Source organism: Pristis pectinata, chromosome 14 (genome assembly GCF_009764475.1).
Source record: "Pristis pectinata isolate sPriPec2 chromosome 14, sPriPec2.1.pri, whole genome shotgun sequence".
Classification (NCBI taxonomy): Eukaryota; Metazoa; Chordata; class Chondrichthyes; order Rhinopristiformes; family Pristidae; genus Pristis; species Pristis pectinata.
Window position 1 is genome coordinate 30,682,302 of NC_067418.1, and position 13,747 is coordinate 30,696,048.

A 13,747-nucleotide genomic window follows, 5' to 3' on the forward strand; every position below is an offset into this window, starting at 1 on the left:
AAATATGTGGCTGCCTGTTTTCAGAAGCTTGTGAATTTGCCATTGAAGGGCCATTAATCTGATTTTATTATTGGGGGGGGGCTTGATGTCTTTTAATTTCTAGATTTTAAGTACAGCAAGGAAGATTCATATTTCAGACTCACTCTGCCTCCAGGACCTAATATTAAATGAGTTTCAACAGTCTAAACATAGTTCGGAGTAAATCCAAGTTCACAACACAAAGTTCCAATCTTATCCAGAAAAGCCATATGTTTGAATTATATAAAAAGCATAAAACAATGTCACATTGATTCATCTGGGCATTTTAAGATTGGATAGAGGCATAATGAACAGAAGGTTTACTCGTCTCTAGTTGATCTGACTTGTTAGTGCCGGATGTTCACAAAAGAAAATACTGTTTCTACCACCACTAACTTCCCTCAAACAATAGGATAATTCTATGAAAAAGTGGGATTGTAATTGTTAAAATGCAAGTGATATTTTGTCAGAATACTTTCATGCTGTATTGTACCTCTCCGCATAGATAGATCCATTCATACTTAACTTCAGTGTGGAAAAGCCCACCTCAATTTGGCTAAAATGAACTCGGGCAATTTAAGCAATAACAAACATCTGAATCCAGATTGTTAAATTGTGTACTTGCAGACTCACTGAGTATATATGCATCATATTATGGAAAATTGTAGAAGGGAAACATGAAAAAGATGTTAAAGTGATCTAGCTTCAAATTATTTGGAGAATCTAGGTATAAAAGGGGTTATAATTGATGGATATTAATAGCCACTAAGATTCAGTGAGATCCCACTTGTTTGCTGGGTCTCATTAATATCCACAGGCCAACTAACTCCCTGACGTGTGCAGGACGCAACAGTTGGTCAGCAAAGGTCTGAAAGGAGTATGGTATATTGTCTGTTCTTTTGCTTCTCTTGAACAGCCCCTTCCATAACAGGCTTTCAGAATCATAAGAAAGAAAATACTTATATTTATAAAACAGTAACATGTACCCTACTGTGAAGAACTGTCTCATCTCCTGCCTTCGGTTTCTCATCAATTGCTTGTATTCACCAATACGTAACTTCTTGCCATCCACAATGCAGGTGCGCTTTGGTCTGGGCTTGTACTTGTAATTGGGGTATTTCTCTAAATGCATCTTGCTAAGTCTGGCCTGCTCCTCATAATATGGCTGCTTCTCTTGGTTAGACATTGATTTCCAGCGAGATCCTGCACAAGACAAGCAGATACCAATCAAAAAGCGGTTCTCAACAGAGTAAAAGTTCCAATTACATGCATTCTGTGATGTTGTAATCAAGGGGCTGTTTGCTTCAGCACGTGGTTCTAGTTTAATGATAACTTTAATTTGGTTATAAATTGCCGAGGAAGAGATTACAAAGGTCCTTTGTCCACAATGCCTGTTTACAAATTCTGCCAATCCTTTGATCGTGTAAATGTCTGGTCTCCATGTGAGTTTTAGCAAACTATTTTACTGTGTGGCATAATGTGATAAAGTCTGACCCTCTCCCTAGATGGATATAATTTCCAGCAACACCCACTGGACAGTCATTAAGAGGGAACACCTTGGTTAATATTTTCTATACTTTAATCCCTCCTCTAGCCATTGCCTTTATGGGCCAATGGGCCAGGGAAGATCTTGAATTGTATAAGTCAGCACTATACAATTGGAAAGCAAGTAATTAAAAAGGTAAATGGTACATTGGTCTTTACTGGAAAACAGTTTAAGCACAAGGGTAAAGATGCCTTTAGGAGCCTGGTGACACCATACCTGGGATATTGTGCACAAGCCTGGTCTTCCTGCTTGGGGAAGGAAATATTTGCAGTAGAAGGAGAACAACATTGATTCACCAGATTTGATTCATGGGATAGGGAAAGATTGCTCTGTGAGAAGAAACTAAGTGGATTGGAACTATAATGTATGGAGTTCAAAAAAATGAGAGATAATTTCTTTGAAACATACAAAAAACTTAAAGGGCTTGACAGAATAGATGGAGGAATGATGTTTCCTCTCACTGGGGTGTCTATAACCGGGAATCACAGTCTCAGAATAAGAGGTTGGTCATGCAGTGCATATCAGAAGCATTTTCTTCATCCAGATGCTAGTGAATGTTTGGAATTCCCGACGTAAGATGATTGCGCAGGCTCAGTTGCTGAGCCTATTCAATTGATTTTTGGATATTCAGATTATCAAGAGATGTGGGGTTAGTACAGGAAATTGTCCCTAAGGTAAAAGGTCAGCCATGAATTTATTGAATGGCAGAGTTGGTGAGAGAGGCCACGTCCTATTGCTGTTTCTATTTCTTACGAATCACTCAACTGTTATTTTGCTATTTGCTGATCAATTCCCCACTCATCCTGATTTTGAATAGTATTCCACTATGTTGCAGAACTCCCTTATTGGCACATGATTTAGTCAAAATACTGTGTTCTCTAAATGCATGCACAATGTAAGAACTGTGACTCTCAACCAAATTTTACAATATGCCATTTATGTAATTACTTTTGTGGCTAAATATAAACAACTCATTACCAATTTACTTTATTTTTATTCTTAGTAATAGATTTTCTTTCTGCAGGCTTTAAATTATTTATTTGTTTGTAAAAAGCTAATTTTGAAAATAAAGATTTAGTGCAACTAAAATAGCATACTTGCATGCACATATTTTTTTTATTTTAAAACAAAATGTTCATAAAAGTGAGACACAACCTTATGGAGTTAAGTGGCTACCGTATGTTTCATTTTATCATTAAAGTCTTCCTTTTAAAGGAGACTGCCAAGTGAAAAATGTTGAAAGCATTAATTTAAGGATGTAAAGGCTTAACCCTACTATACACTAACAATTCTCCTGGGGACAACTTGTAGAGCACAGTAGCCAGCAAGGGAGAAAAATATACAATAAAGTAATGTGGAATTTTCTTGCAATTCTGACTTGGCAATTCGTGCTCTTGAAATTGATGTTGTGGTGTAGTTTCCAGTATCGTGTCTACACTTTCTCATGCAGGCCCTCCAATCGTTACCAGGTTTTATTATCGTAGCCATTAACTGCATCCACAATTGTGAATATTGTACATACAGGGAACTTCCGAGTACTACATATCTCGTTTAATCTAATCAACTTAAAACGGAGACTTGTTTTGGGGAGAGACACAATATAACAAATCTTGAGTTTGCTATATTGCTGCAAAATCCTAAGCAATAATGTAGTTATAGTGATTATAAAGATACTAATTGTAATTAAGAACAGTTGGTGCTTTGTGACAGGGTCTTGGTCAAAACATTGCTAAAGTGAAGCATGATGTTGCCTCGCAATCTGCACAGCAGTTTAGAACCAATAAAATGTTGCCAACAAACAATGCAATTACATTTTGTGAACAACAAACATTATCCATTGATAAGTAATATACAATGGTCCCCATATGGTGAAAGTGCAACACGTGGAATCTCTTCCTTTTGCTTGAAGAGGGATGGAAGGTATTGAATGAAGGGACATTAATTTCAAACAGATTTTTTTTCACTCTGGAGGAAATGGAACATCAACAAATAACAAGAAACAGATTTTGTGGAACAATTGTTGTGGTAAGATTTTTTTTCTTTTCATTTATGTCAAAGATAGAATCAGTTTTATACGGAAGGACTGTGGATTTTTCCATTATTTTTGATAACTATGCTTTGGGGCCTGTTATGATGTCACACAGGGAACCATGTTCCTCTCCGTGTGTAAGAGCACTTACAAGCAGAAAGTTGGTTATAAGTGTTTTCAGAATCGCATCTCAGTTTGATGACATTTCAATGAAGCATCCTTTTAAACTCAGATCTCAGACAACAGAAAACAGTTCAACTAATATTCTGGTACATCTATGTATCCATTCCTTCCTAAGATCCACAAATACATGTTTACTCGCCTGTATTAAGTTCACACCCATAACATTAATTCTTCCAATCAATTGATAATAAACCTCTGGGTGAGAGGCAATACAGGGGGGAATGTGAGGAAGTACTTACTTAATGCAGTAAATGGAACTCTCAACCTACAAGGGTGATGGAAGTGGCAATAATCAATTATTTCATGAGAAAATTGTATAGTCACTTGAAAGAAATGAACTTGAGGATAGAACAGAGGAATGGAGCTGTGGATTGATCTACAGAGAGCCGGCATTGACTCAGTGGGCTGAATGACTTCCTTCTGTATTGCATTGACACTCTGGCTCCTTGGCATCTTCCTAGCCTATCTCTGTCATGTCCTCCAGTTCTGTGTCATTCTCAATTTCCCTCTTCTTGCATCTTCACTATGTGAAAATAAAAACTGATAATAATGTCTCTTCATCTTTTATCCTAGGAGCTTAGAAATAAATCTGCTGGCCCTGTGGATTGTGCTTGGAACACTGCTCTGAAAAGGACAATGGATCACAACACTCATGCTGGTAAATGAGGGGAAAGGGGCAAGATTTTCTTTTGTATGCAGTCATCTTAAACATGCTTTCTTTCCCTCCTCCTTCACTCTCCAGTTATATAAATGGGAATGACTGTAAGTAACTTTTTAACTCACTGTGTTATTCTCCAGATTGCACTTTACCTATCTACATATAGTTGCTTTATGTTACATTAAAACAGCTGTTTTGGAGCAGACATTGGACATTACTACAGTTCCCCTACATGAGAATTTTTGCACTAGTCTGTTCATGAGCTCTGAGGCTGGTGTCAAACGTGTTTCCTGTGAAATCATTATACCTTTTCACAATATATGTTCTACCTGACAGCATATCAGGAAAGATTCACCTTCCTTGCTTTGAATCTCCATTTTCTGTTCCAATGAGGCATCTCAGTAATGTTGGTGTTTCCTAAATTTCCAGCTTAGGTTCAATGATCAGGGCTGCATGTCACCCACAGTTGTCTCACACATCTGAATTGCATTTTTGGTTGCCTTTTTTTAATGTTTAGGTTATGCATGATTTTCCTCAAGGTTGGGAAGACTGTGCCCAGTCAATCACTCATCCTGCTGCCCTGTTCTGTAACCTCTAACCTCCATGAATATCTGAAAAGGTGGACTTACTGCAAATCAAGTTTAAAAGTACTTAACTGTCATATTGGTGATACCATAAAGAACCCTTTTATCATCCTAAAATCATCTTTTATTCAACATTTAAATTGTTATCCAATATTTAAAAGAAAATGCATGATAGGCAGCATCAAAAATGATTTATTTGTAGAATGTTGGTATGGTGTGGTGATGATTCAGGAAATACCAATCCCTAGCACAAAGCATGAAGCATATTTCTGAACCTTATTGCCACCCAGTGCAAATTTAACAGCCCAGCATTTAGAAAAATGTCATCTTTTGAGATACTTGAAGCATAAAAAGCTTTCCATTTGGATGACTGGGGACTTAATTGTAGGGAAAAAGCACATAGGCTAGTGCATGCTACCACTTGAACCACAATATATATGCTTTGGCTCTAGGGTCACAGTGGTGTGAGCATATGCTGCTAAAGTGTGCAATATTTTTATTAATTGTTTGCATCCAAGTGGAACTCTCATCAGAAGTTAGTACAGCTGAGGTTTCAGAAAAGGAAGGCTCAGCAAACCATTTTTGACGCAACTTTTGAAAGCAATCTCTGAGGCAGCAGTGACTATGAGCTCCAGTATATTCAACAGAAAACTCCATTATCTATTCTTTTAAACATTGAAATTGTGATTTGGAACCAAACCCAGATTTACTTCACAGCATAAAAGTCTCTGTTCACTTTCACTTCCAATTAAAAGGGTTTTATTGCACTGGATGGCACCAAACTATCAGCACATCGTTGGTTTTAGAACTACCTAGCTATTCGATTGGGTTCTTAGAATTGCACGCAGCTGATATTGCTATTAAGTGTTATATTTCAATTGAGGATTCTATAAACTGTGAATAAAAATTACCATGTGGCACATCTGCATCTACTATTCCATTCATTTAATTGCTCATTCTAAACAAACCCAAAAAACAACGAACCATGTGCATACATCAGAAATTCAGACATCAGGTTGGACTTTTAAAGTACTTCATAAGTTGCATGATATTTTGCTCATGAATTCTGAATTAGCATTTTTAAACTTAATCGATCAGGAATATGGAACAATTCAAGATAGTGGAAACGGATTTAATTATGACTGATCAGAAGTTTGTTGATATGATTCCAGTCTTAGATTTTTCAAAAAAATAAAGAGAATTTTGACAATCTCAGAATTTGAGGAAACATTATTTAAAATGCTAATTTAGTGAAGAAGCCTCTGCTGAAAAGTTAAAATAGAGAACAATTTGGATGGAGCAAACATTTGAATATTTGAGTGAACTTTAATAAAATAAGACTTCTAACACAATAAATGAAGTTGTGCCAATTTCATAGTTTTAATACAACCACTGTAGTTATGATGTTGTGGAATGCCAGCGCTATTCACTTCAACAGAGATATTTAATGTTAATTTCAATGCTGCAGACACAGTAATTAATATGAGTATCCATGCTCCAATATTCCACGCCACCATTTGAAGGCACAAATCTATTATTTAGTAGAAGTATGCGAAGAATTCATTTTTTCAGCCAGCCACATCTCAGCAATTTGCATGTTAAAGCAGTTCCCTATGGGTGTGGAAAGAGTTAACTTACCCGTGTGGTATAATTCCCTACTTTGTACTAAGATTACTTTATTAATAAATGTTGAAAGTTAAAATATTGAAAGATACCATTTGGTAAAATGATAAATATCCATTTGACTGAAATGGATTGACATTCTTTTCCAATAAATATTGGAGATATTAAATAAATCCAGAAATATATCAGAAGTATTGGGGGGACATGAATATTTAAAAATGTATTCATTATATAAGTCACCTTTTACAATCAATGAGTCAGCACAGTAGATGTTTATAGCTCAAAAATGTATAAAAGAGATAAATAAATAATACATCTCTTTAAAGAAGAAAACAACTTAGTTATTTTGTTTAACCATTTCATGATTCCCAGTCACTACCAAATGAGGTTGGAGTATGGTGAAGGTGATGATCAATCAGCATTTAATTAAATCATATCAATGTTGCACAAATAGCAATCATGACTTCTCTATGAGGGATAGCTCACTTCATTACAGAGTATGCTAAATAGCTGAATGGGAGAAGAACACAAACTGTATGTTTAATTATTAAAAGAAATATTATAAATTCAAAAATGGTGGTGTCCAGCTGCAACCTGGCAAACAAATCCATCTGCTTCTCAATGCTACCTGACCCTTGGAGCTGTGTTTTTATTTCCCTCACTGATAATAAACTGCTGATCTGGCAGTGGCCGTATGGGAAATTTGTTTTTTAAATCACAAGCTTTGCTACCAGCTTTGTCAGCGGGACACAATACTGCGCTAACGTCCAGCTTACGCTCCCCATGGTGATGCCCTTCCGCTTCAGCTGGTATCCATCTCAGCCATTCACAACACTTGATTTCACAACAAAAATATTTCAAATGCAAACCATCTTGTCTGCGACAGGATAATCCAAGTGTCTGGAGACTTGATTGCTTTCTATGATCACTATTAAAAGTGTTCTAGGTAGTGTGAATGCCTGTGTTTCTGAATCTAAATACCATTCATGATAACAGTCCCTCTTATGTCCACTCATTAAATCAAACAATACTCTCACCTAACCATCTTGTCATTAGACTGGTGATTTTGTCTGTAGCAGGACAAGGAGTGCAGGCTAATTCAGTGGGGAAAATATGGTTTTGTAAAATGCAGCCTTTTCAATTGTACTAACATAGATAAAGCACCAAAATTACCAAAAAAAATCCTCTGGCACTTATTAGTCAATTAAAGACCTTATGAACAAAGGATACAGTTCAATGTACAAGAATCAGCTGACGTTTTAACTCCAATGTTAGGATTCAAACTATTGGGAATTAGTTCGGGTGGATGGGGGGGGGGGGGTGCAGGGGGAGTTAGTCTGTCTAAGGGCACTGGAGAAAGAACAACACCAAGGAACACTATGGTAATCAACACTGGTACTCACCGTGTAAAACAAGATCTAAAACAAATATGTTTCAATTTGTCAGCAATATTCTTCTCTCCCACAACATAACACAAATGACATCATTAAGACTGTGAAGACATTCTCACCTAGCTGTCTCCTACAGGCACTGAGACTTTATTCCATAGCAAATGCAAATGTGAATAGTCAACAAAAACCTATATTACATTTTGCTTGCTTTTATTATCTTGCATTAATAGATTATTGTTGATCTTTATTACAATTTGAATGAACAAAGTTCTTCCTGATATCTATTCAATTTGTCACATTTTCCATTTATTTCTTATGATCATTTTACCTTGACTCACTTCACTGAAACAAAATGGTTAATCCTACCATGCAATATTTTGTGCACATGAATGGCATTTCCTTTCTGCACATATTCCAAACTATAAAGATTATAGTTTTCATCCCGTTTCATTGCATTTAGTCCTGATTGCTCAATTACCTGACTCAGAAAAAAAAGACTTTGAGAAGAATTGATCAATTTTAGCAATTTGCACTTTTCGAGGGATTCAGTGGATTTGCCATTCAATTGATGGAACTCTTGCAGAACTCCATCCCTGCAGTACCTGCATAAGTCTATCCAGGCACTCTAAAAATAATGGCATGTTTTTCAGTAGGAGGGTACCATGGTAGCTTGGAGAGAAGATCTGCAGTGAATGACAACAGTATCTCATTCTTAAGGTGTGCAACAAATATATTAAAATACTAAATAACTATTCATAAATGTAGGTTACTACATTCCTGGAATACAGTTTCTTGAAGTTAACTATTGGGATTCTGTCACAGATTTTACTCCATACTTTGGACTTATGTTGTGTCACAATATTTTTGACTTATATGGATCAGGCAATATGTGGTCAAAGGAAGGAGGTGAGTGGTATCCAAAGTATTGTGGGAAAGACTTCCTCCAATTTACTCACCCAAAATTTTGCTGATGTTTGAATTATGCATGTCTGGAAATGCTTGCAGTATCTTCCTGCGCTCATCCTTTGCCCACACCATAAAAGCGTTCATTGGTCGTTTGATATGCGGCTCGTTGTTGCTGCGACCCCTGGTTTCTCTGTAGACCCGTGCCTCCGTCACTGTAGTGCTTCCTGTTGGCCAACAATAATACTGCTGTAGTTTAGCTGGAGACCCATTCATTGCCTTACTCCCTGAAACACCGGAGCAGGAAGAAAAGAGAGCAACACAGTACATTAATTTCATTTAGCATGCACCGAGCATACAGGATAAATTGATTTCACTTTGCATGGACTCGGAAAGCCGTGTTTATTGTGCAGTGAAATCTAGTGTAGCATTCAGCTGACAGTATCCATCAACACAGGGCAATCTGCTGACTGCTGGGCCAGATGAAGGCATCCATTACCCCAGCAGTGAAATGCTAGTTCAAACATGACAGCTAGTGTCTGTTCTTCAGGATCAGTTTAGAAATTTATGATGTCCCCAGTGCTATTGCTTTCTGATTGACACTCTTTTAACAGAATAAATATTCTAGTGTGCATACATAAATGTGCAAACTTTAGTCTTCCATTTCATAATATGTTGAACCATCAGGTTCCTGCCACCTTTAGGTAGTTAAGTGCATTGTTCTGTGTGCGGTGGGGCCCTTGGAAAATGAACACTCAGATCGGTTTTGGCACTAGAATATTGTTCAGTGTGTCAGGACTGAGTATTACTGACTGACAGTTTGATGAGCAAGAGCAAGCTGCAAGTTCAGGTTCAGCTCGCTGTTAAATTGCTGCATTCTTGACACTAATTCAAAAGGCTCTCTAATCTAATGAAGTTGCTCCTTCAGGTTTGTAAGCCTAACCATGTTTCACAAGCAAAGATTGCAATGCCAGGACAGCTCCTTTCAGCTAAGCTGGAATGAACATTTTTAATACTTTTCATTATGCACAAAGTCAATAAATCCTGTCTCAGTGTTAAATAACCATTCTTGCTCCTATCTGTCCAGTCATGTCACAACGTCTCTCTCTGAGGATAGCTGAAGTCGGGGGGGGGGGGGGGGGTGGTTGGTGGGAGTAGGGGGGATGTGGATGGTTGTTTGGGCTTTCTTTTTTCATTATGATACTTGATATGTGACATGTTTTCAAGTGTTTTTCAATGAAGACGGAAGAGGGATTTGCTGTAATGTCCTTGTATAACCTGAGGTTCAGTTTCTCACCTATCAACGATTTACTGACTTAGAATAACATTGGCTTCCTAATTCTAGTTTCAAATCCATAAGTTTTAATTGCAATGATGCAATGTGTAACTACAATCCATTATTCTACACTGGATACAAGAGATCAACTGAAGTCTAAGTAAAAATAGAAAGCATGGAGAACCAAAGACATACTAAATTCTGAAACCACCTCGAAGTAAATGCTGCAGTTAAGAAATAATGTTATGATTTTGAGATCTTCACCTAGAGCTCACCTGTTGGCAAAGTATATCAGAAAGATCAGGCACATGATCAACATCATTTGCCATCCAATAATTTTAATGGAGACAAGGTCATGTGGAGCACATGCCCAAGGTCTTAACCTGTGCTCCCAGCAAGTGAGGCACCATCACTAAAGCATGCAGTCAAAAAATCACTTCTCAAAACTGCTCTTCAAGGCTATAGTAGACAAATAGAATTTGAGGCATCACATTTCATTAAAACAATTATAATTTGTCTGTCCATTGTTCCTATTTTAGACCATAAGACATAGGAGCAGAATTAGGCCATTTGGCCCCTCGAGTCCGTTCCAACATTCGATCATGGCTGATTTATTTCCCCTCTCAACCCCATTCTCCTGCCTTCTCCCTGTAACCTTTAACAGCCTGACCCTCGAGTTTCGTGTTCACTCCATTTTTAAGACTAGCAATTTTTTTAAGGTCCAGATTTATTTAATTACCTAAATTTCAGTACCCCAACTGCAAAGTGGGACTTCATAGTCACATTTACTGGATCAGTGGTCCAGAATTCTGGCTCTTGACTAGTTAAGTAATTGCTATGGTTAAGAAATGAGTTGAACTCTGCCAGCTCCATGTGTCAACAGAGTCTCTGTCTCCAGGCCCATGCATTGTTATCCTCCCAGCAACAGCTTTGCTGCAAACCACAAATGCTGTGACCCCACCCTCCCCCACCCCCAAGCATTACACTGGGCAATCTGCCTCTGCGATTCACTGATTCACAGATCACAACTCAGTAATCAGCTGTTCTCCTGGCTGCCTTTACTGAATTGAGCAGAAAATCTGCAGAAAGCTGGAGAAACGGTATCAATGACACTTCGGCCATTTCTTTGAACATTTACAGATCCTCTGCTAAAATAATATCAAATGATCAGAGGAATGCAGAGGAAATTTAAAGCTAGTAGAAAGAAAAAGCATTGAATTTATATTATGCTTTTCACAACCTCAGGAAGTCCCAAAGCACGTTACAAGCAATGAAGTACCTTAAAGCATGGATAGTGTGGTAATTTTCCCATAACAAGCTCCCACAACCAGCGACATGATATTGACCAGATAATTTGTTTTAATGAGGTTGATTAAAAATATCGCCATGTAAATACCAAAGTGTAGAGAAATAAATATTGGCCAGGACAGGAGATAACTCCTCTGTCCATCAGCAAAGTTCCATTAGTACAATTAAAACCATTCCCTTACTGTTCGGTCATGCTCTCCCTTTTTGTAAGGAAAGAGGAGAATACTAGACTTTGTCTGGTCAAAATCCCGGAGATGAATCAATCTGGATTTGGCACTTCATCTGTAACACCCTGAGAATCACAGAATGGTTACAGCACAGCAGGAGGCCATTCAGCCCACCAAGTCCTACCAGTACTATGTAGAAGCAATAAACATAGCCCCACTCCCCCAACCTCTCCCTTGGCCTTAGCAGCCCTTCCTTTCAGATACTTATCCACCTCCCTTTTGAACTTTATAATTGAATCTGCCTTTACTACTCCCCCTTGTACACTATTTCAGACCCTAACCACTCGATGTGCAAAAATGTTTTCCTGGTACCACTTCTGGTCCATTTGCCAATCATTTTCATTCTATGTCTACTTGTTCTTGACTCAACTTCCTGTGTGTAACTTCCTGATGGCAAATACTTCTATTAGATCTCCTCACAACCTTAGCTTCTCCAGTCTGTCCACATACCTGAAGTCCCTCATCCCTGGAATCATTTTGGTAAATCTCTTCTACACCCTCATTAAAAATTTTTACATATTTCCTAAGGTGTAGTTCCCATAACTGGCCAAAATACTCCAATCGTGGCCAAACCATGGTAAGATGTGGAAGGCTGAACTATCTGATCTTCCAGACCTGGATGGTGACCAGTGAAGTCTTGTAAGGATTCCCATACCACTGAGGCTGGCTATCCCACACCAGAACAACTGTCTTTGGTGGAAGAGAGGCTGACCATGGAGACTTGACTCTTGTCAAAGTCAGGAAGCTTCTTTAACAGTTTTTTTACTCTGTCTGTCCTGGTGAGATTCGAATTCACAGTAACTGGAGCAATGGTCCAGAAAAATAAGAAACCTTAAAATAACATCAATAAAAGTAAATAAACTAACTTGCAATTTTTTCTCCTAACCTCCTGGTTGGGAATTGCCCTTCAAAGAATTGGGGACTCCAGTTTTACATTTGGCCTGGCTGGTGTAGGTTTGGAGAGCTAGTAATCTTTGGGATGGGTGGAGAGGAAAATCGTGCCAAAGTGGGGAGGCAAAGTAATGACCCAGGGGTCTCCAGATGAAGACTCCACGACACATGGATGGGGCCGAATGTGCCAGGGAGGGGCAGTTGCCATGGGCAGTGGCAGCATCTGTGACACAGACTTAGGCATCTGTGACTTGACGATATCAGTGCACAGATGCTCTGATCTGTGCTCATTGCCTCTGGTATTGCGATTTTTAATGCTTTGAAACAATGTGAGGTGAGAGGGAATGTGGGGGGATTGTGGTGGGAATATATGTAAAATACATCAAAAATGTCCCAGAGCAGAACTTTAAATCCTCCACGGTTCACTTTTTCAGTGTGATGTACTCCTTGTTTTATGGAAGGTCGTAAATCCAATTGGATTCTCATCCAATTTCTGTTGGTAAGTCACCTTGCACGTTAATAGGATGCAATACACAACTGGAAAATGATACTAGCTGAAGATGATCAGGACAGGAAATGCCCGATGGGCAGAACTTTAATAGAAAATCTGCACAATACTTACAAACAAGCACCAAACATTTTTTCTGTATATTTGCACATACAAAAAGAGCAAATGGGTCCAAATTCTAGGTTATAGGGTTTAAGGTGTCTATCATCCACCTTTCAGATTTCTTTTTACTAAAGGAAAGAGTTCAAGCTAGTGCACAGATTCAGATAATGTGTTTTCAAATAATAGTTAACATCCAAACAACTCATGGCCATTGCAGACACAACATCATGATCATCAGATCTTTAAAGGTAGATTGGCAATGGGTCCTTTTAGATTTCACAAGTGAATTTGAATTTAAATAGAAAATTCTGTTGTAGGAATTTAGATATATTGTCCTTGATTAAGAAAGCAGTAGAAAGGCATTTGAAGTTAGTTTTACACCCTCCTGCAGTGTGTGCTGACATGCCTGTATTATCTACAGTCACATGCGTGCCTGTGATACCTAAAACTATTCAATCACTTTGTAATTGCCAGACTCCAGTTGTTCTAACAATGTTTAA

The 13,747-nt window shown here is 38.0% G+C and overlaps 1 protein-coding gene across 1 annotated transcript in view; it reads right to left on the minus strand.

Moving 5' to 3' along the window:
- The window catches only part of sox6 (SRY-box transcription factor 6), a 325,865-nt gene that overhangs the window by 2,858 nt on the left and 309,260 nt on the right, over positions 1 to 13,747 (minus strand). Inside the window, 2 exon segments of the mRNA XM_052029327.1 lie at positions 1,005 to 1,221; positions 8,989 to 9,162. Coding sequence (XP_051885287.1) covers positions 1,005 to 1,221; positions 8,989 to 9,162 — 391 coding nt within the window.